The 25509-nt window shown below is 45.2% G+C and overlaps 1 protein-coding gene across 48 annotated transcripts in view; it reads left to right on the forward strand.

Moving 5' to 3' along the window:
- The window catches only part of LOC110496692 (uncharacterized), a 92542-nt gene that overhangs the window by 64466 nt on the left and 2567 nt on the right, over window positions 1–25509 (forward strand). For 12 of the 48 annotated variants that reach the window (XM_036953511.2, XM_090209330.1, XM_036953506.2 and 9 more), the window contains 8 exons: window positions 17639–17793; window positions 17918–18021; window positions 18999–19231; window positions 19444–19750; window positions 20204–20384; window positions 21670–21774; window positions 22499–22561; window positions 24386–24455. In XM_036953511.2, the coding sequence (XP_036809406.2) occupies window positions 17639–17793; window positions 17918–18021; window positions 18999–19231; window positions 19444–19750; window positions 20204–20384; window positions 21670–21774; window positions 22499–22561; window positions 24386–24455 (1218 nt within the window). The remainder of the gene's footprint in view (window positions 1–17638; window positions 17794–17917; window positions 18022–18998; window positions 19232–19443; window positions 19751–20203; window positions 20385–21669; window positions 21775–22498; window positions 22562–24385; window positions 24456–25509) is intronic. The other 36 variants (XM_090209315.1, XM_090209329.1, XM_090209334.1 and 33 more) reach the window with 7 other exon arrangements.

Raw genomic sequence — 25509 nt, forward strand, 5'->3', positions numbered from 1 at the left:
ACCACTAGGTACAGTACAGTACACACCAGACTACCACTAGGTACAGTACAGTACACACCAGAGTACCACTAGGTACAGTACAGTATACACCAGACTACCACTAGGTACAGTACAGTACACACCAGACTACCACTAGGTACAGTACAGTACACACCAGACTACCACTAGGTACAGTACAGTACACACCAGACTACCACTAGGTACAGTACAGTATACTCCAGGCTACCACTAGGTACAGTATACACCAGACTACCACTAGGTACAGTATACACCAGACTACCACTAGGTACAGTATACACCAGACTACCACTAGGTACAGTACAGTACACACCAGACTACCACTAGGTACAGTACAGTACACACCAGACTACCACTAGGTACAGTACACACCAGACTACCACTAGGTACAGTACAGTATACACCAGACTACCACTAGGTACAGTACAGTACACACCAGACTACCACTAGGTACAGTACAGTACACACCAGACTACCACTAGGTACAGTACAGTATACACCAGACTACCACTAGGTACAGTACAGTACACACCAGACTACCACTAGTTACAGTATACACCAGACTACCACTAGGTACAGTACAGTACACACCAGACTACCACTAGGTACAGTATACACCAGACTACCACTAGGTACAGTACAGTACACACCAGACTACCACTAGGTACAGTATACACCAGACTACCACTAGGTACAGTACACACCAGACTACCACTAGGTACAGTACAGTACACACCAGACTACCACTAGGTACAGTACACACCAGACTACCTCTAGGTACAGTATACACCAGACTACCACTAGGTACAGTACACACCAGACTACCTCTAGGTACAGTATACACCAGACTACCACTAGGTACAGTACAGTACACACCAGACTACCACTAGGTACAGTATACACCAGACTACCACTAGGTACAGTACAGTACACACCAGACTACCACTAGGTACAGTACAGTACACACCAGACTACCACTAGGTACAGTACAGTATACACCAGAGTACCATTAGGTACAGTACAGTATACACCAGAGTACCACTAGGTACAGTACAGTACACACCAGACTACCTCTAGGTACAGTATACACCAGACTACCACTAGGTACAGTACAGTACACACCAGACTACCACTAGGTACAGTATACACCAGACTACCACTAGGTACAGTACAGTACACACCAGACTACCACTAGGTACAGTACAGTACACACCAGACTACCACTAGGTACAGTACAGTATACACCAGAGTACCATTAGGTACAGTACAGTATACACCAGAGTACCACTAGGTACAGTATACACCAGACTACCACTAGGTACAGTACAGTATACATCAGACTACCACTAGGTACAGTATACACCAGACTACCACTAGGTACAGTACAGTACACACCAGACTACCACTAGTTACAGTATACACCAGACTACCACTAGGTACAGTACAGTACACACTAGACTACCACTAGTTACAGTATACACCAGACTACCACTAGTTACAGTACAGTATACACCAGACTACCACTAGTTACAGTATACACCAGACTACCACTAGGTACAGTACAGTATACACCAGAGTACCACTAGTTACAGTATACACCAGACTACCACTAGGTACAGTACAGTACACACCAGACTACCACTAGGTACAGTACAGTACACACCAGACTACCACTAGGTACAGTACAGTACACACCAGAGTACCACTAGGTACAGTACAGTATACACCAGACTACCACTAGGTACAGTACAGTACACACCAGACTACCACTAGGTACAGTACAGTACACACCAGACTACCACTAGGTACAGTACAGTACACACCAGACTACCACTAGGTACAGTACAGTACACACCAGACTACCACTAGGTACAGTACAGTACACACCAGACTACCACTAGGTACAGTACAGTATACTCCAGGCTACCACTAGGTACAGTATACACCAGACTACCACTAGGTACAGTATACACCAGACTACCACTAGGTACAGTATACACCAGACTACCACTAGGTACAGTACAGTACACACCAGACTACCACTAGGTACAGTATACACCAGACTACCACTAGGTACAGTACAGTACACACCAGACTACCACTAGGTACAGTACACACCAGACTACCACTAGGTACAGTACAGTATACACCAGACTACCACTAGGTACAGTACAGTACACACCAGACTACCACTAGGTACAGTACAGTACACACCAGACTACCACTAGGTACAGTACAGTATACACCAGACTACCACTAGGTACAGTACAGTACACACCAGACTACCACTAGTTACAGTATACACCAGACTACCACTAGGTACAGTACAGTACACACCAGACTACCACTAGGTACAGTATACACCAGACTAGCACTAGGTACAGTACAGTACACACCAGACTACCACTAGGTACAGTATACACCAGACTACCACTAGGTACAGTACACACCAGACTACCACTAGGTACAGTACAGTACACACCAGACTACCACTAGGTACAGTACACACCAGACTACCTCTAGGTACAGTATACACCAGACTACCACTAGGTACAGTACAGTACACACCAGACTACCACTAGGTACAGTATACACCAGACTACCACTAGGTACAGTACAGTACACACCAGACTACCACTAGGTACAGTACAGTACACACCAGACTACCACTAGGTACAGTACAGTATACACCAGAGTACCATTAGGTACAGTACAGTATACACCAGAGTACCACTAGGTACAGTACAGTACACACCAGACTACCACTAGGTACAGTATACACCAGACTACCACTAGGTACAGTACAGTATACACCAGAGTACCACTAGGTACAGTACAGTACACACCAGACTACCACTAGGTACAGTACAGTACACACCAGACTACCACTAGGTACAGTATACACCAGACTACCACTAGGTTCAGTACAGTACACACCAGACTACCACTAGGTACAGTATACACCAGACTACCACTAGGTACAGTACAGTACACACCAGACTACCACTAGTTACAGTATACACCAGACTACCACTAGGTACAGTACAGTATACACCAGACTACCACTAGGTACAGTACAGTACACACCAGAGTACCACTATTTACAGTACAGTATACACCAGACTACCACTAGTTACAGTACAGTACACACCAGACTACCACTAGTTACAGTATACACCAGACTACCACTAGTTACAGTATACACCAGACTACCACTAGTTACAGTACAATATACACCAGACTACCACTAGTTACAGTATACACCAGACTACCACTAGTTACAGTACAGTATACACCAGAGTACCACTATTTACAGTACAGTATACACCAGACTACCACTAGTTACAGTACAGTACACACCAGACTACCACTAGGTACAGTACAGTACACACCAGACTACCACTAGGTACAGTACAGTACACACCAGACTACCACTAGGTACAGTACAGTACACACCAGACTACCACTAGGTACAGTACAGTACACACCAGACTACCATTAGGTACAGTACAGTACACACCAGACTACCACTAGGTACAGTACAGTACACACCAGACTACCACTAGGTACAGTACAGTACACACCAGACTACCACTAGGTACAGTACAGTACACACCAGACTACCATTAGGTACAGTTCAGTACACACCAGACTACCACTAGGTACAGTACACACCAGACTACCACTAGGTACAGTATACACCAGAGTACCACTAGTTAAGGTATACACCAGACTACCACTAGGTACAGTATACACCAGACTACCACTAGGTACAGTACAGTATACACCAGACTACCACTAGTTACAGTACAGTACACACCAGACTACCACTAGGTACAGTACAGTACACACCAGACTACCACTAGGTACAGTACAGTATACACCAGACTACCACTAGTTACAGTACAGTACACACCAGACTACCACTAGGTACAGTACAGTATACACCAGACTACCACTAGGTACAGTACAGTACACACCAGACTACCACTAGGTACAGTACAGTACACACCAGACTTCCACTAGATACAGTACAGTACACACCAGACTACCACTAGTTACAGTACACTACACACCAGACTACCACTAGGTACAGTACAGTACACACCAGACTTCCACTAGATACAGTACAGTACACACCAGACTACCACTAGTTACAGTATACACCAGACTACCACTAGATACAGTACAGTACACACCAGACTACCACTAGTTACAGTACAGTACACACCAGACTACCACTAGTTACAGTACACACCAGACTACCACTAGGTACAGTACAGTACACACCAGACTACCACTAGATACAGTTCAGTACACACCAGACTACCACTAGGTACAGTATACACCAGAGTACCACTAGGTACAGTACAGTATACACCAGAGTACCACTAGGTACAGTACAGTACACACCAGACTACCACTAGGTACAGTACAGTACACACCAGACTACCACTAGTTACAGTACACACCAGACTACCACTAGGTACAGTACAGTACACACCAGACTACAACTAGGTACAGTACAGTGCACACCAGACTACCACTAGTTACAGTACACACCAGACTACCACTAGGTACAGTACAGTACACACCAGACTACCACTAGATACAGTACAGTATACACCAGAGTACCACTAGGTACAGTACAGTACACACCAGACTACCACTAGGTACAGTATACACCAGACTACCACTAGGTACAGTACAGTATACACCAGAGTACCACTAGGTACAGTACAGTACACACCAGACTACCACTAGGTACAGTACAGTACACACCAGACTACCACTAGGTACAGTATACACCAGACTACCACTAGGTACAGTACAGTACACACCAGACTACCACTAGGTACAGTATACACCAGACTACCACTAGGTACAGTACACACCAGACTACCACTAGTTACAGTATACACCAGACTACCACTAGGTACAGTACAGTATACACCGGACTACCACTAGTTACAGTATACACCAGACTACCACTAGTTACAGTACAGTATACACCAGAGTACCACTAGTTACAGTACAGTATACACCAGACTACCACTAGTTACAGTACAGTACACACCAGACTACCACTAGGTACAGTACAGTACACACCAGACTACCACTAGGTACAGTACAGTACACACCAGACTACCACTAGGTACAGTACAGTACACACCAGACTACCACTAGGTACAGTACAGTACACACCAGACTACCACTAGGTACAGTACAGTACACACCAGACTACCACTAGGTACAGTACAGTACACACCAGACTACCATTAGGTACAGTACAGTACACACCAGACTACCACTAGGTACAGTACACACCAGACTACCACTAGGTACAGTATACACCAGAGTACCACTAGTTAAGGTATACACCAGACTACCACTAGGTACAGTATACACCAGACTACCACTAGGTACAGTACAGTACACACCAGACTACCACTAGTTACAGTACAGTACACACCAGACTACCACTAGGTACAGTACAGTACACACCAGACTACCACTAGGTACAGTACAGTATACACCAGACTACCACTAGTTACAGTACAGTACACACCAGACTACCACTAGGTACAGTACAGTATACACCAGACTACCACTAGGTACAGTATACACCAGACTACCACTAGGTACAGTATACACCAGACTACCACTAGGTACAGTACAGTACACACCAGACTACCACTAGGTACAGTATACACCAGACTACCACTAGGTACAGTACACACCAGACTACCACTAGGTACAGTACACACCAGACTACCACTAGGTACAGTACAGTATACACCAGACTACCACTAGGTACAGTACAGTACACACCAGACTACCACTAGGTACAGTACAGTACACACCAGACTACCACTAGGTACAGTACAGTATACACCAGACTACCACTAGGTACAGTACAGTACACACCAGACTACCACTAGTTACAGTATACACCAGACTACCACTAGGTACAGTACAGTACACACCAGACTACCACTAGGTACAGTATACACCAGACTACCACTAGGTACAGTACAGTACACACCAGACTACCACTAGGTACAGTATACACCAGACTACCACTAGGTACAGTACACACCAGACTACCACTAGGTACAGTACAGTACACACCAGACTACCACTAGGTACAGTACACACCAGACTACCTCTAGGTACAGTATACACCAGACTACCACTAGGTACAGTACAGTACACACCAGACTACCACTAGGTACAGTATACACCAGACTACCACTAGGTACAGTACAGTACACACCAGACTACCACTAGGTACAGTACAGTACACACCAGACTACCACTAGGTACAGTACAGTATACACCAGAGTACCATTAGGTACAGTACAGTATACACCAGAGTACCACTAGGTACAGTACAGTACACACCAGACTACCACTAGGTACAGTATACACCAGACTACCACTAGGTACAGTACAGTATACACCAGAGTACCACTAGGTACAGTACAGTACACACCAGACTACCACTAGGTACAGTACAGTACACACCAGACTACCACTAGGTACAGTATACACCAGACTACCACTAGGTACAGTACAGTACACACCAGACTACCACTAGGTACAGTATACACCAGACTACCACTAGGTACAGTACAGTACACACCAGACTACCACTAGTTACAGTATACACCAGACTACCACTAGGTACAGTACAGTATACACCAGACTACCACTAGGTACAGTACAGTACACACCAGAGTACCACTATTTACAGTACAGTATACACCAGACTACCACTAGTTACAGTACAGTACACACCAGACTACCACTAGTTACAGTATACACCAGACTACCACTAGTTACAGTATACACCAGACTACCACTAGTTACAGTACAATATACACCAGACTACCACTAGTTACAGTATACACCAGACTACCACTAGTTACAGTACAGTATACACCAGAGTACCACTATTTACAGTACAGTATACACCAGACTACCACTAGTTACAGTACAGTACACACCAGACTACCACTAGGTACAGTACAGTACACACCAGACTACCACTAGGTACAGTACAGTACACACCAGACTACCACTAGGTACAGTACAGTACACACCAGACTACCACTAGGTACAGTACAGTACACACCAGACTACCATTAGGTACAGTACAGTACACACCAGACTACCACTAGGTACAGTACACACCAGACTACCACTAGGTACAGTACAGTACACACCAGACTACCACTAGGTACAGTACAGTACACACCAGACTACCATTAGGTACAGTTCAGTACACACCAGACTACCACTAGGTACAGTACACACCAGACTACCACTAGGTACAGTATACACCAGAGTACCACTAGTTAAGGTATACACCAGACTACCACTAGGTACAGTATACACCAGACTACCACTAGGTACAGTACAGTATACACCAGACTACCACTAGTTACAGTACAGTACACACCAGACTACCACTAGGTACAGTACAGTACACACCAGACTACCACTAGGTACAGTACAGTATACACCAGACTACCACTAGTTACAGTACAGTACACACCAGACTACCACTAGGTACAGTACAGTATACACCAGACTACCACTAGGTACAGTACAGTACACACCAGACTACCACTAGGTACAGTACAGTACACACCAGACTTCCACTAGATACAGTACAGTACACACCAGACTACCACTAGTTACAGTACACTACACACCAGACTACCACTAGGTACAGTACAGTACACACCAGACTTCCACTAGATACAGTACAGTACACACCAGACTACCACTAGTTACAGTATACACCAGACTACCACTAGATACAGTACAGTACACACCAGACTACCACTAGTTACAGTACAGTACACACCAGACTACCACTAGTTACAGTACACACCAGACTACCACTAGGTACAGTACAGTACACACCAGACTACCACTAGATACAGTACAGTACACACCAGACTACCACTAGGTACAGTATACACCAGAGTACCACTAGGTACAGTACAGTATACACCAGAGTACCACTAGGTACAGTACAGTACACACCAGACTACCACTAGGTACAGTACAGTACACACCAGACTACCACTAGTTACAGTACACACCAGACTACCACTAGGTACAGTACAGTACACACCAGACTACAACTAGGTACAGTACAGTACACACCAGACTACCACTAGTTACAGTACACACCAGACTACCACTAGGTACAGTACAGTACACACCAGACTACCACTAGATACAGTACAGTATACACCAGAGTACCACTAGGTACAGTACAGTACACACCAGACTACCACTAGGTACAGTATACACCAGACTACCACTAGGTACAGTACAGTATACACCAGAGTACCACTAGGTACAGTACAGTACACACCAGACTACCACTAGGTACAGTACAGTACACACCAGACTACCACTAGGTACAGTATACACCAGACTACCACTAGGTACAGTACAGTACACACCAGACTACCACTAGGTACAGTATACACCAGACTACCACTAGGTACAGTACACACCAGACTACCACTAGTTACAGTATACACCAGACTACCACTAGGTACAGTACAGTATACACCAGACTACCACTAGTTACAGTATACACCAGACTACCACTAGTTACAGTACAGTATACACCAGAGTACCACTAGTTACAGTACAGTATACACCAGACTACCACTAGTTACAGTACAGTACACACCAGACTACCACTAGGTACAGTACAGTACACACCAGACTACCACTAGGTACAGTACAGTACACACCAGACTACCACTAGGTACAGTACAGTACACACCAGACTACCACTAGGTACAGTACAGTACACACCAGACTACCACTAGGTACAGTACAGTACACACCAGACTACCACTAGGTACAGTACAGTACACACCAGACTACCATTAGGTACAGTACAGTACACACCAGACTACCACTAGGTACAGTACACACCAGACTACCACTAGGTACAGTATACACCAGAGTACCACTAGTTAAGGTATACACCAGACTACCACTAGGTACAGTATACACCAGACTACCACTAGGTACAGTACAGTACACACCAGACTACCACTAGTTACAGTACAGTACACACCAGACTACCACTAGGTACAGTACAGTACACACCAGACTACCACTAGGTACAGTACAGTATACACCAGACTACCACTAGTTACAGTACAGTACACACCAGACTACCACTAGGTACAGTACAGTATACACCAGACTACCACTAGGTACAGTATACACCAGACTACCACTAGGTACAGTATACACCAGACTACCACTAGGTACAGTACAGTACACACCAGACTACCACTAGGTACAGTATACACCAGACTACCACTAGGTACAGTACAGTACACACCAGACTACCACTAGGTACAGTACACATCAGACTACCACTAGGTACAGTACAGTATACACCAGACTACCACTAGGTACAGTACAGTACACACCAGACTACCACTAGGTACAGTACAGTACACACCAGACTACCACTAGGTACAGTACAGTATACACCAGACTACCACTAGGTACAGTACAGTACACACCAGACTACCACTAGTTACAGTATACACCAGACTACCACTAGGTACAGTACAGTACACACCAGACTACCACTAGGTACAGTATACACCAGACTACCACTAGGTACAGTACAGTACACACCAGACTACTACTAGGTACAGTATACACCAGACTACCACTAGGTACAGTACACACCAGACTACCACTAGGTACAGTACAGTACACACCAGACTACCACTAGGTACAGTACACACCAGACTACCTCTAGGTACAGTATACACCAGACTACCACTAGGTACAGTACAGTACACACCAGACTACCACTAGGTACAGTATACACCAGACTACCACTAGGTACAGTACAGTACACACCAGACTACCACTAGGTACAGTACAGTACACACCAGACTACCACTAGGTACAGTACAGTATACACCAGAGTACCATTAGGTACAGTACAGTATACACCAGAGTACCACTAGGTACAGTACAGTACACACCAGACTACCACTAGGTACAGTATACACCAGACTACCACTAGGTACAGTACAGTATACACCAGAGTACCACTAGGTACAGTACAGTACACACCAGACTACCACTAGGTACAGTACAGTACACACCAGACTACCACTAGGTACAGTATACACCAGACTACCACTAGGTACAGTACAGTACACACCAGACTACCACTAGGTACAGTATACACCAGACTACCACTAGGTACAGTACAGTACACACCAGACTACCACTAGTTACAGTATACACCAGACTACCACTAGGTACAGTACAGTATACACCAGACTACCACTAGGTACAGTACAGTACACACCAGAGTACCACTATTTACAGTACAGTATACACCAGACTACCACTAGTTACAGTACAGTACACACCAGACTACCACTAGTTACAGTATACACCAGACTACCACTAGTTACAGTATACACCAGACTACCACTAGTTACAGTACAATATACACCAGACTACCACTAGTTACAGTATACACCAGACTACCACTAGTTACAGTATACACCAGACTACCACTAGTTACAGTACAATATACACCAGACTACCACTAGTTACAGTATACACCAGACTACCACTAGTTACAGTACAGTACACACCAGACTACCACTAGGTACAGTACAGTACACACCAGACTACCACTAGGTACAGTACAGTACACACCAGACTACCACTAGGTACAGTACAGTACACACCAGACTACCACTAGGTACAGTACAGTACACACCAGACTACCATTAGGTACAGTACAGTACACACCAGACTACCACTAGGTACAGTACAGTACACACCAGACTACCACTAGGTACAGTACAGTACACACCAGACTACCACTAGGTACAGTACAGTACACACCAGACTACCATTAGGTACAGTACAGTACACACCAGACTACCACTAGGTACAGTACACACCAGACTACCACTAGGTACAGTATACACCAGAGTACCACTAGTTAAGGTATACACCAGACTACCACTAGGTACAGTATACACCAGACTACCACTAGGTACAGTACAGTATACACCAGACTACCACTAGTTACAGTACAGTACACACCAGACTACCACTAGGTACAGTACAGTACACACCAGACTACCACTAGGTACAGTACAGTATACACCAGACTACCACTAGTTACAGTACAGTACACACCAGACTACCACTAGGTACAGTACAGTATACACCAGACTACCACTAGGTACAGTACAGTACACACCAGACTACCACTAGATACAGTACAGTACACACCAGACTACCACTAGTTACAGTACAGTACACACCAGACTACCACTAGTTACAGTACACACCAGACTACCACTAGGTACAGTACAGTACACACCAGACTACCACTAGATACAGTACAGTACACACCAGACTACCACTAGGTACAGTATACACCAGAGTACCACTAGGTACAGTACAGTATACACCAGAGTACCACTAGGTACAGTACAGTACACACCAGACTACCACTAGGTACAGTACAGTACACACCAGACTACCACTAGTTACAGTACACACCAGACTACCACTAGGTACAGTACAGTACACACCAGACTACAACTAGGTACAGTACAGTACACACCAGACTACCACTAGTTACAGTACACACCAGACTACCACTAGGTACAGTACAGTACACACCAGACTACCACTAGATACAGTACAGTATACACCAGAGTACCACTAGGTACAGTACAGTACACACCAGACTACCACTAGGTACAGTATACACCAGACTACCACTAGGTACAGTACAGTATACACCAGAGTACCACTAGGTACAGTACAGTACACACCAGACTACCACTAGGTACAGTACAGTACACACCAGACTACCACTAGGTACAGTATACACCAGACTACCACTAGGTACAGTACAGTACACACCAGACTACCACTAGGTACAGTATACACCAGACTACCACTAGGTACAGTACACACCAGACTACCACTAGTTACAGTATACACCAGACTACCACTAGGTACAGTACAGTATACACCAGACTACCACTAGTTACAGTATACACCAGACTACCACTAGTTACAGTACAGTATACACCAGAGTACCACTAGTTACAGTACAGTATACACCAGACTACCACTAGTTACAGTACAGTACACACCAGACTACCACTAGGTACAGTACAGTACACACCAGACTACCACTAGGTACAGTACAGTACACACCAGACTACCACTAGGTACAGTACAGTACACACCAGACTACCACTAGGTACAGTACAGTACAAACCAGACTACCACTAGGTACAGTACAGTACACACCAGACTACCATTAGGTACAGTACAGTACACACCAGACTACCACTAGGTACAGTACACACCAGACTACCACTAGGTACAGTATACACCAGAGTACCACTAGTTAAGGTATACACCAGACTACCACTAGGTACAGTATACACCAGACTACCACTAGGTACAGTACAGTACACACCAGACTACCACTAGTTACAGTACAGTACACACCAGACTACCACTAGGTACAGTACAGTACACACCAGACTACCACTAGTTACAGTACAGTATACACGAGACTACCACTAGTTACAGTACAGTACACACCAGACTACCACTAGGTACAGTACAGTACATACCAGACTACCACTAGGTACAGTACAGTACACACCAGACTACCACTAGGTACAGTACAGTACACACCAGACTACCACTAGGTACAGTACAGTACACACCAGACTACCACTAGGTACAGTACAGTACACACCAGACTACCATTAGGTACAGTACAGTACACACCAGACTACCACTAGGTACAGTACACACCAGACTACCACTAGGTACAGTATACACCAGAGTACCACTAGTTAAGGTATACACCAGACTACCACTAGGTACAGTATACACCAGACTACCACTAGGTACAGTACAGTACACACCAGACTACCACTAGTTACAGTACAGTACACACCAGACTACCACTAGGTACAGTACAGTACACACCAGACTACCACTAGGTACAGTACAGTATACACCAGACTACCACTAGTTACAGTACAGTACACACCAGACTACCACTAGGTACAGTATACACCAGACTACCACTAGGTACAGTATACACCAGACTACCACTAGGTACAGTACAGTACACACCAGACTACCACTAGGTACAGTACAGTACACACCAGACTTCCACTAGATACAGTACAGTACACACCAGACTACCACTAGGTACAGTACAGTACACACCAGACTACCACTAGTTACAGTACAGTATACACCAGACTACCACTAGTTACAGTACAGTACACACCAGACTACCACTAGGTACAGTACAGTACACACCAGACTACCACTAGGTACAGTACAGTACACACCAGACTACCACTAGGTACAGTACAGTACACACCAGACTTCCACTAGGTACAGTACAGTACACACCAGACTACCACTAGGTACAGTACAGTACACACCAGACTACCATTAGGTACAGTACAGTACACACCAGACTACCACTAGGTACAGTACACACCAGACTACCACTAGGTACAGTATACACCAGAGTACCACTAGTTAAGGTATACACCAGACTACCACTAGGTACAGTATACACCAGACTACCACTAGGTACAGTACAGTACACACCAGACTACCACTAGTTACAGTACAGTACACACCAGACTACCACTAGGTACAGTACAGTACACACCAGACTACCACTAGTTACAGTACAGTATACACCAGACTACCACTAGTTACAGTACAGTACACACCAGACTACCACTAGGTACAGTACAGTACACACCAGACTACCACTAGGTACAGTACAGTACACACCAGACTACCACTAGGTACAGTACAGTACACACCAGACTACCACTAGGTACAGTACAGTACACACCAGACTACCACTAGGTACAGTACAGTACACACCAGACTACCATTAGGTACAGTACAGTACACACCAGACTACCACTAGGTACAGTACACACCAGACTACCACTAGGTACAGTATACACCAGAGTACCACTAGTTAAGGTATACACTAGACTACCACTAGGTACAGTATACACCAGACTACCACTAGGTACAGTACAGTACACACCAGACTACCACTAGTTACAGTACAGTACACACCAGACTACCACTAGGTACAGTACAGTACACACCAGACTACCACTAGGTACAGTACAGTATACACCAGACTACCACTAGTTACAGTACAGTACACACCAGACTACCACTAGGTACAGTACAGTATACACCAGACTACCACTAGGTACAGTACAGTACACACCAGACTACCACTAGTTACAGTACAGTACACACCAGACTACCACTAGGTACAGTATACACCAGACTACCACTAGGTACAGTATACACCAGACTACCACTAGGTACAGTACAGTACACACCAGACTACCACTAGGTACAGTACAGTACACACCAGACTTCCACTAGATACAGTACAGTACACACCAGACTACCACTAGGTACAGTACAGTAAACACCAGACTACCACTAGGTACAGTACAGTACACACCAGACTTCCACTAGATACAGTACAGTACACACCAGACTACCACTAGGTACAGTACAGTACACACCAGAGTACCACTAGGTACAGTACAGTACACACCAGACTACCACTAGGTACAGTACAGTACACACCAGACTACCACTAGGTACAGTACAGTACACACCAGAGTACCACTAGGTACAGTACAGTACACACCAGACTACCACTAGTTACAGTATACACCAGACTACCACTAGATACAGTACAGTACACATCAGACTACCACTAGTTACAGTACAGTACACACCAGACTACCACTAGTTACAGTACACACCAGACTACCACTAGGTACAGTACAGTACACACCAGAGTACCACTAGGTACAGTACAGTACACACCAGACTACCACTAGGTACAGTACAGTACACACCAGACTACCACTAGTTACAGTACACACCAGACTACCACTAGGTACAGTACAGTACACACCAGACTACCACTAGTTACAGTACACACCAGACTACCACTAGGTACAGTACAGTACACACCAGACTACAACTAGGTACAGTACAGTACACACCAGACTACCACTAGTTACAGTACACACCAGACTACCACTAGGTACAGTACAGTACACACCAGACTACCACTAGATACAGTACAGTATACACCAGAGTACCACTAGGTACAGTACAGTACACACCAGACTACCACTAGGTACAGTATACACCAGACTACCACTGGGTACAGTACAGTATACACCAGAGTACCACTAGGTACAGTACAGTACACACCAGACTACCACTAGGTACAGTACAGTACACACCAGACTACCACTAGGTACAGTATACACCAGACTACCACTAGGTACAGTACAGTACACACCAGACTACCACTAGGTACAGTATACACCAGACTACCACTAGGTACAGTACACACCAGACTACCACTAGTTACAGTATACACCAGACTACCACTAGGTACAGTATAGTATACACCAGACTACCACTAGTTACAGTATACACCAGACTACCACTAGTTACAGTACAGTATACACCAGAGTACCACTAGTTACAGTACAGTATACACCAGACTACCACTAGTTACAGTACAGTACACACCAGACTACCACTAGGTACAGTACAGTACACACCAGACTACCACTAGGTACAGTACAGTACACACCAGACTACCACTAGGTACAGTACAGTACACACCAGACTACCACTAGGTACAGTACAGTACACACCAGACTACCACTAGGTACAGTACAGTACACACCAGACTACCACTAGGTACAGTACAGTACACACCAGACTACCATTAGGTACAGTACAGTACACACCAGACTACCACTAGGTACAGTACACACCAGACTACCACTAGGTACAGTATACACCAGAGTACCACTAGTTAAGGTATACACCAGACTACCACTAGGTACAGTATACACCAGACTACCACAAGGTACAGTACAGTACACACCAGACTACCACTAGTTACAGTACAGTACACACCAGACTACCACTAGGTACAGTACAGTACACACCAGACTACCACTAGGTACAGTACAGTATACACCAGACTACCACTAGTTACAGTACAGTACACACCAGACTACCACTAGGTACAGTACACACCAGACTACCACTAGGTACAGTATACACCAGAGTACCACTAGTTAAGGTATACACCAGACTACCACTAGGTACAGTATACACCAGACTACCACTAGGTACAGTACAGTACACACCAGACTACCACTAGTTACAGTACAGTACACACCAGACTACCACTAGGTACAGTATACACCAGACTACCACTAGGTACAGTATACACCAGACTACCACTAGGTACAGTACAGTACACACCAGACTACCACTAGGTACAGTACAGTACACACCAGACTTCCACTAGATACAGTACAGTACACACCAGACTACCACTAGGTACAGTACAGTACACACCAGACTACCACTAGGTACAGTACAGTACACACCAGACTTCCACTAGATACAGTACAGTACACACCAGACTACCACTAGGTACAGTACAGTACACACCAGAGTACCACTAGGTACAGTACAGTACACACCAGACTACCACTAGGTACAGTACAGTACACACCAGACTACCACTAGGTACAGTACAGTACACACCAGACTTCCACTAGATACAGTACAGTACACACCAGACTACCACTAGGTACAGTACAGTACACACCAGAGTACCACTAGGTACAGTACAGTACACACCAGACTACCACTAGTTACAGTATACACCAGACTACCACTAGATACAGTACAGTACACACCAGACTACCACTAGTTACAGTACAGTACACACCAGACTACCACTAGGTACAGTACACACCAGACTACCACTAGGTACAGTACAGTACACACCAGAGTACCACTAGGTACAGTACAGTACACACCAGACTACCACTAGGTACAGTACAGTACACACCAGACTACCACTAGTTACAGTACACACCAGACTACCACTAGGTACAGTACAGTACACACCAGACTACCACTAGGTACAGTACAGTACACACCAGACTACCACTAGTTACAGTACACACCAGACTACCACTAGGTACAGTACAGTACACACCAGACTACCACTAGATACAGTACAGTACACACCAGACTTCCACTAGGTACAGTACAGTACACACCAGACTACCACTAGGTACAGTACACACCAGACTACCACTAGGTACAGTATACACCAGACTACCACTAGGTACAGTACAGTATACACCAGAGTACCACTAGGTACAGTACAGTACACACCAGCCTACCACTAGGTACACTATCTTTGTTTCATGCATTATTTCTGACACGGGAAGTAAACTCAGTCAGTTAAATCCTGCAGAGCCCAATGTTACCTACAAGGATCACAGCTGGCCAGAGGTCCACGCTGAATAACTGTGTCTGCCACCGTTACATTTTCAGTAGGTGGCCTAACTATTAGGGGTCCTGACCTCGTCTTTCCTGCCTGTTTTCTTCATCTCTGTGATGCACTTAGACTCTCACCACTGCTTCCGTTCAGCCTCCGCCAGCCCCCTGGACGCCTGCTCCCACCACCACCCTCACCGGGACTCCTCCGAACGCTGGAGGGGAGGAGTGTCCGCCAGCACTCCCGACATCACACAGCGCCAACGCCGACGGAACTCAACGCTGGTCAGCGCACGTCCTCACACACACACACACACTTGTTCAAGCATACATGTTAACACACACACACACACTATAGTGTAATTCCAGGTATTCTGCCATAACTGTTCACCCTTTTTGTTTCTCAAAGTTGGATAAGAAGAAGAAAGAGAAGAAAGACAAGGAGAGGGAGAATGAAAAAGAGAAAGTTCTGAAGAAGTTACCAATACCGACCAGATCCAGGCCGGAGTTCAGGTATTGTTAGGACACATGACACAGAACACAGAACACAGATTACGGAACACAGAACCCAGATTCCAGAACACGATTACAGGACACAGATTACGGAACACAAATTACAGATAACAGACCACAGATTACAGAACACAGATTACAGAACACAGATTACAAAACACATATTACAGAACACAGATTGCAGATTACAGAACACAGATCACAGGACACAGATCACAGAACACGGATTACAGAACACGGATTACAGAACACAGATTACAGAACACAGATTACAGAACACGGATTACAGAACACGGATTACAGTACACGGATTACAGAACACAGATTACAGAACACGGATTACAGAACACAGATTACAGAACACAGATTACAGAACACAGAACATAGGATGGAATTGAGACCAGAATCTGTCTTGTGCCAAACAGTAGAACTACTCTAAACAGTCCTATACTTCAGGTCTCTGCCCAAATAAAGGAAACACTTCATTAAATTAAGGAGATAAAATATATTGAAAGCAGGTGCTTTCACAAAGGTGGGGTTCCTAAGCAATTCCTCAGCAATTCATATCCCATCATGCTTAAGGTCATATATAAAAATGCTGGGCAGACCATCATTTTGCCCATTATTATGTCTACAATGACTATAGGATGACAATGCCTCCATCCACAGGTCACGAGTGGTCATTGAATGGTTTGATGAGCATGAAAACTATGTATGCCATGGCTGTCTCAGTCACCAGATCTCAACCCAATTGAACACATGGATGATTCTGGAGCAGCACCTGAGACAGAGATTTCCACCACCATCAACAAAACACCAAATAATGACATTTCTTGTGGAAGAATTGTGTTGCATCCCTCCAATAAAGTTCCAGACACTAAGAATCTTCTCCCTCTTCCTTCCCTCCTCCCTGCCTCTTCCCTCCCTTCTCCTTCCCTCTCTTCCCCACTTATATATTTTCATCTCTTATCCTGCAGCAGTACCCCAAAACCCCAAAACCGACCTCCATCACCTGTGGCCCCCAAAAGCAAACTGTTGTCCCCCTGCCCTCCAATGGCTCCCAAGACCCCCTCCACATGCAAGAAGATCCCCACAGGCACAAAGACCCGCCCCAAAAGAGCCCAGACCCCTGTCAGGGTACATCTTCAGCCGGTCACTGTGGAAACTAACAACGAGCCCCATCAGCCAGACACTCCTGAGGAGAAAAAGAGTAAGTTTGTTCGCCGTGGTTACCGTATCCAAGCTCCAGGATGTTTATTTTCAGCTGTTACTTCTTGTCTTCTCTGCCTTGAGAAAACACACATTGTATCAACTCTATGATGTTTGCCTCATATGATCCTTGAAGTTTATTCCGTGGTTATGGTCCATTGTGTGGCTTCAGATGTGAAACAGAGGCCTCTGATGTCTCTCTTGCTCTTACAGGCTCCTGTAATGTTCCTGCTATAATGGTGTCTTCGGCGCCGGCGACACAAACATCTCTTAGTGCACCAGTCACAGTGGCCGCCTCTACCCAATCCTCAAACCTACAGCTGACTGCCTCTGCTGCCTCAACTCCCACAACTGCCACCTCTGCTGCCTCATCTACTGCTGCCACTCTGGCTTCCAGGCCCTCAGCCGGCACCAACGACCCAGAGGAAGCAGCTCGAGTCCTGGCTGAGAAACGCAGACAGGCCCGGGAGCAACGGGAGAGAGAGGAGCAGGAGCGCCTGGAGCAGGAGAAGAGGAAACGGTCAGTCAGACTGGCTGGAATTGATGAGACATGTCATTGAGTTGGTTATTATAGTACTGTAGTATTATTGAATGTTTTTGATTGGAGTGTCTGTCTGTCTGTCTGTCTGTCTGTCTGTCTGTCTGTCTGTCTGTCTATAGCAGGGGCTCTTCACCTTTTTAGCTCAAGGCCCAAATGAGAAATTGACTGTCTTCCCGTGACCAAAATTGTTCTCCAATGACCCAAATTAAAAATAAATAGTGTGTGATGTATTCTCATAACTCGCGACCCACCTTTCACATGACCAGGGCCCGATTCTGGTCCCGACCCATAGTTAAAGAAACCCTGGTCTATAGACATATGAATGGTTTACTGTTTGCCTCATGTCCAAGACAAGTGTGTACCATACATTGATAGTGTGAGCATATACTGTATGAGCATGTGCTGACCTGACTGAGCATGCTCCCCATGCAGGATTGCTCGTGAGGAGGGCATGGCTCGGCAGGCGGAGGAGAGGAGGCGCAGGGAGGAGGAGGCACGCCTCATGGCGAAGGAGCAGCTTCTGAGAGACGAGGCCCAGCGCCTGGAGGAGGAGAAGGGGGCGAAGGAGAAAGCCAAGGCGGAACAGGAGGAGAACCAACGCCTGCAGAAACAGGTGCGAGATCGACAGGCAGTCTTGACTTACAGCATAGAAGAAGACGTATGACACAGGTTGACTGATCTTAGGTCCTGGAAACATTATGAGAGGGAATGTTTGCTGTAAGGCCTACAATCAGCATGTCATTATCACCATGCCTTCTCCAGGCAGATGCCCAGAATTTATTGGCGCTGAGAGAGCCGCTGTCAGAGTGGGATAGTGACAGCTCTGTCCTCCCCCTGTCCCCCTCTCTGCTCCGCACTGCAGTGGGCTGACAGGGGATAGATAGTGACAGTGTTCCCACTACCCCTGTCCCCCTCTCTGCTCCGCACCGCAGTGGGCTGACAGGGGATAGATAGTGACAGTGTTCCCACTACCCCTGTCCCCCTCTCTGCTCCGCACTGCAGTGGGCTGACAGGGGATAGATAGTGACAGTGTTCCCACTACCCCTGTCCCCCTCTCTGCTCCGCACTGCAGTGGGCTGACAGGGGATAGATAGTGACAGTGTTCCCACTACCCCTGTCCCCCTCTCTGCTCCGCACTGCAGTGGGCTGACAGGGGATAGATAGTGACAGTGTTCCCACTACCCCTGCCTGTAGCATTCAGACATGCTTGAGTCTCCCCCGAGGGAAGACCAGTGCAGTTTGTTGTTTGTTCGACACTGCCAGCAGCCATCTTCCTTGCCGCGTGTGTCAAGATGGTGAGGCGTCATATTCATACAACATTTTTCAGCTCATCTCATGAACCATGACGCAGCAAGTTTTAACTTGCAGGAAACTTTGGATGTTAAAACGTCATTGCGAACATCTGACATTACTCAGCTGTATACAACCTGTGTTTTGTTTATGAAGCATAGCAACCTTGTTGTTTTGATGGATGTCGTTATGTAGATATTTGCTGCCTGTGGTGTAGCCGTGGTTTGTTTGGAACTGATGTGATCACAGCTTTGTTTTCATCCCATCATGCATCACCTATTTAGTACTGATGACTCAAAAGATCCAGTGAGCTGTGTAATGGCATTATTACAGGGAGATATCAAGCCCTGCCCTACAGCCTAATACAGTCTAGACTGGGAATATGTTGCCACCTAGTGGTTAGAAAAGGGGACATTAATCTACTCTTGTATCATTTGCTAATAATAATTTTTTACATTCCATCATTTGATATTATATGAAATTAGGGTTTTATCTAGACTGACACAATTCTCTTGTTGAGTCATTTCCTTGTTGTCTTAATAGAATGATGAACATCCTATAGTATTGATGATCGTATTGATGATGTTGTTTTGTCCCGTCTGTGTCAGAGGGAGGAGGCCGAGGTCAAAGCTCGTGAGGAGGCGGAGCGTCAGCGCCTGGAGAGAGAGAAGCACTTCCAGAAGGAGGAACAGGCGCGCCTAGAGAGAAAGAAGGTGGAGCGGGGAGGAGGGATGGAGAGATGGAGGGAGGAGAGATGGAGGGAGGAGAGATGGAGGGGAGGAGGGATAGAGGATGGGAGGAGGGAGGGAGGAGAGATGGAGGGGGGAGGAGAGATGGAGGGAGGAGAGGTGGAGGGAGGGAGGAGAGGTGGAGGGAGGGAGGAGAGAGGGATGGAGGGAGGAGAGATGGAGGGAGGAGAGATGGAGGATGGAGGCAGGGATGGAGGATGGGAGGAGGGATGGAGGGAGGAGAGATGAGAGGAGGGATGGATGGAGGGTGGGAGGAGGGATGGAGGGAGGAGAGATGGGAGGAGGGATGGATGGAGGGTGGGAGGAGAGATTGAGGGATGGAGGGGAGAAGGGATGGAGGGAGGAGAGATGGAGGATGGGAGATGGAGGAAGGAGAGATGGAGGATGGGAGGAGGGATGGAGGGAGGAGAGATGGAGGATGGGAGATGGAGAGATGGAGGGATGAGGGGAGGAGGGATGGAGGGAGGAGAGATGGAGGATGGGAGGAGGGATGGAGGGAGGAGAGATAGGAGATGGAGGGGAGGAGGGAGGAGAGATGGAGGGAAGGGTGGATGGATGAAAAAGACTAACTTGTCTTTACTTTCTACTTTCTACATAAATGTAGGACCAGTAAAGATACACAGTGCATTAGTTGTAAATAATCAAATCCAGCAGCTGACAACTTCTGCCTTCTGCCTCTGCTCCACAGCGCCTTGAGGAGATCATGAAGAGAACTCGTAAAAGTACTGATGCTGGAGAAAAGGTGATTGATGTAAGGCCCATGCTTCGTATAACAACCCTTCTAGACCCTTTATACAGATGAAACATTATACAGTTGAAGTCTGACGTTTACATACACTTAGATTGGAGTCATTAAAACTCACTTTTCAACCACTCCACACATTTCTTGTTAACAAACTATAGTTTTGTCAAGTCGGTGAGGACATCTACTTTGTGCATGACACAAGTAATTTTTCCAACAACTGTTTACAGACAGATTATTTCACTTATATTTCACTGTATCACAATTCCAGTGGGTCAGAAGTTTACATAAGTTGACTGTGCCTTTAAACAGCTTGGAAAATTCCAGAAAATGATGTCATGGCTTTAGAAGCTTCTGATTGGCTAATTGACATAATTTCGGTCAATTGGAGGTGTACCTGTGGATGTATTTCAAGGCCTACCTTCAAACTGAGGGCCTCTTTGCTTGACATCATGGGAAAATCAAAATAAATCAGCTAAGACCTCAGAAAAAAAATGTTGACCTCCACAAGTCTGTTTCATCCTTGGGAGCAATTTCCAAACGCCTGAAGGTACCACGTTCATCTGTAAAAACAATAGTACATAAGTATAAACACCATGGGACCAAGCAGCCATCACACCCCTCAGGAAGGAGACGCGTTCTGTCTCCTAGAGATTAACGTACTTTGGTGCGAAAAGTGCAAATCAGTCCCAGAATAACAGCAAAGGACCTTGTGAAGATGCTGGAGGAAACAGGTACATAAGTATCTATATCCACAGTAAAACGAGTCCTATATCGACAACCTGAAAGGCCGCTCAGCAAGGAAGGAGCCACTGCTGCAAAACCGCCATAAAAAAGCCAGACTACAGTTTGCACCTGCACATGGGGACAAAGATCATACTTTTTGGAGAAATGTCCTCTGGTCTGATGAAACAAAAATAGAACTGTTTGGCCATAATGACCATTGTTATGTTTGGAGGGAAAAGGTGGAGGCTTGTAAGCCGAAGATCACCATCCCAACCGTGAAGCACGGGGGTGGCAGCATCATGTTGTGGGGTGCTTTGCTGCAGAACGGACTGGTGCACTTTACAAAATAGGTGGCATCATGAGGAAAGAAAATGATGTGGATATATTGAAGCAGCATCTCAAGACATCAGTCAAGTTAAAGCCTTGTCGCAAATGGGTCTTCCAAATGGACAATGACCCCAAGCATACTTCCAAAGTTGTGGCAAAATGGCTTAAGGACAAGAAAGTTAAGGTATTGGAGTGGCCATCACAAAGCCCTGACCTTAATCCCATAGAAAATGTGTGGGCAGAACTGAAAAGGTGTGTGTGAGCATGGAGGCCTACAAACCTGACTCAGTTACACCAGCTCTGTCAGGAGGAATGGGCCAAAATTCTTATTGTTGGAAGCTTGTGGGAGGCTACCCGAAACGTTTGACCCAAGTTAAACAATTTAAAGGCAATGCTACCAAATACTAATTGAGTCTATGTAAGCTTCTGGCCCACTGGGAATGTGATGAAAGAAATAAAAGCTGAAATAAACCATTCTCTCTACTATTATTCTGACATTTCACATTCTTGTGGTGATCCTACCTGACATAAGACAGGGAATTTTTAACTACGATTATATGTCAGGAATTGTGAAAAACTGAGTTTAAATGTATTTGGCTAAGGTGTGTGTAAACTTCCGACTTCAACTGTATGTGTTTTCTTATTTAATTAACTGAATTCATGATAGTGTCTGTCCAGATGTTCAAAGCACTTCTTGATAATAACACCTCATCCACCACCAATGTGTAGCAACCTTGTGTGATACACAGCAACCATTTGTCCCATTCTATGTTCTTCTAGCCTTCACTGCCGAATGAGTCCAATTCCCCAGCACAGGTCAATGGCAAAGATAGTACGAAGAACAGTAAAGGTAAGTTACATACAGTGCCATTCTGCTGTCTCCTTCAACCTGTGATCTGATTTGATAAAAATGTGTTTGGGTATAAAAAATTTAAAAAAAATATACAACATCCCAGCTAACAACAAACGTTCCCACAACTTTAGAGAACGTTTCCTTAAGAGTTTCATTGGGCTTTTAACTAAGGCTTTCTTTGCAATGTTCCAGTGATGTGCAAGGACTGTTTCCAAGAGACCGTCCCCTTAATGTCAAACGGAACTTACCCAGAACATGGTTAACATGTTCTCTGAATTTAAGATATGTTGTAGACACGCTTCATGGAAACATTGCAAGAACGTTTGTGTCCAGTTTTCTGAGGGTTAGGAGAATATTCCATAAACGTCCCCACCAAACATACACAGAACATGGTTGCCATGTTCTCAGAACATAAGATATGAATGTTCTAGACAAGTTTCATGGGAACTTTGCAGGAACATTTCTGTGTATTAGTTGTCAGGATGTCACCTGATGATCCCAAAGAAACGTTACACATCTTGCCTCGTTACTGTTGCTGAGCCAATCAAGGCTCTGATTGGTGAACCAGTGAACCATTCATAGCTCTGTGTCTGTTAGATTAGAGATACAAACACACACACAGTGCTTTCAACATCATTTTTTTCAACTTACGTATTTGATTACATTGTGTATGTTATTTTATAAAGTAATTATTTTTCAACGTGTCCTCACCTGGGATTTGAAGTCACAACCTCATGATTCACAGTTCTCAGATTTTCCCACTACGCCACCATGTCAGCACTCTTACTGTTTTCATCATTGATTTGATTCCGGCCTACTTTTTAAAGGCTTTCAGTATAGTTGTGATGTTGGTGCGACATGTGAACCTGTTTTAACGATCCTCCTGAATCACTACGATCAATACTAGTTTTTCTTGAGTGTACTTTTAACAGAGCTAAGATTTACGTTCTGGTTACCATGGTTAAAAGGTTTGCTGAATGTCTTTGCTAACATAGACAGAATGTTCCCCTAAATAACTGATAACTGGACAATCAAAAACGTTAGGGGAACA

This window comes from Oncorhynchus mykiss, chromosome 18 (assembly GCF_057628025.1).
Source record: "Oncorhynchus mykiss isolate SJ-2025 chromosome 18, ASM5762802v1, whole genome shotgun sequence".
Classification (NCBI taxonomy): domain Eukaryota; kingdom Metazoa; phylum Chordata; class Actinopteri; order Salmoniformes; family Salmonidae; genus Oncorhynchus; species Oncorhynchus mykiss.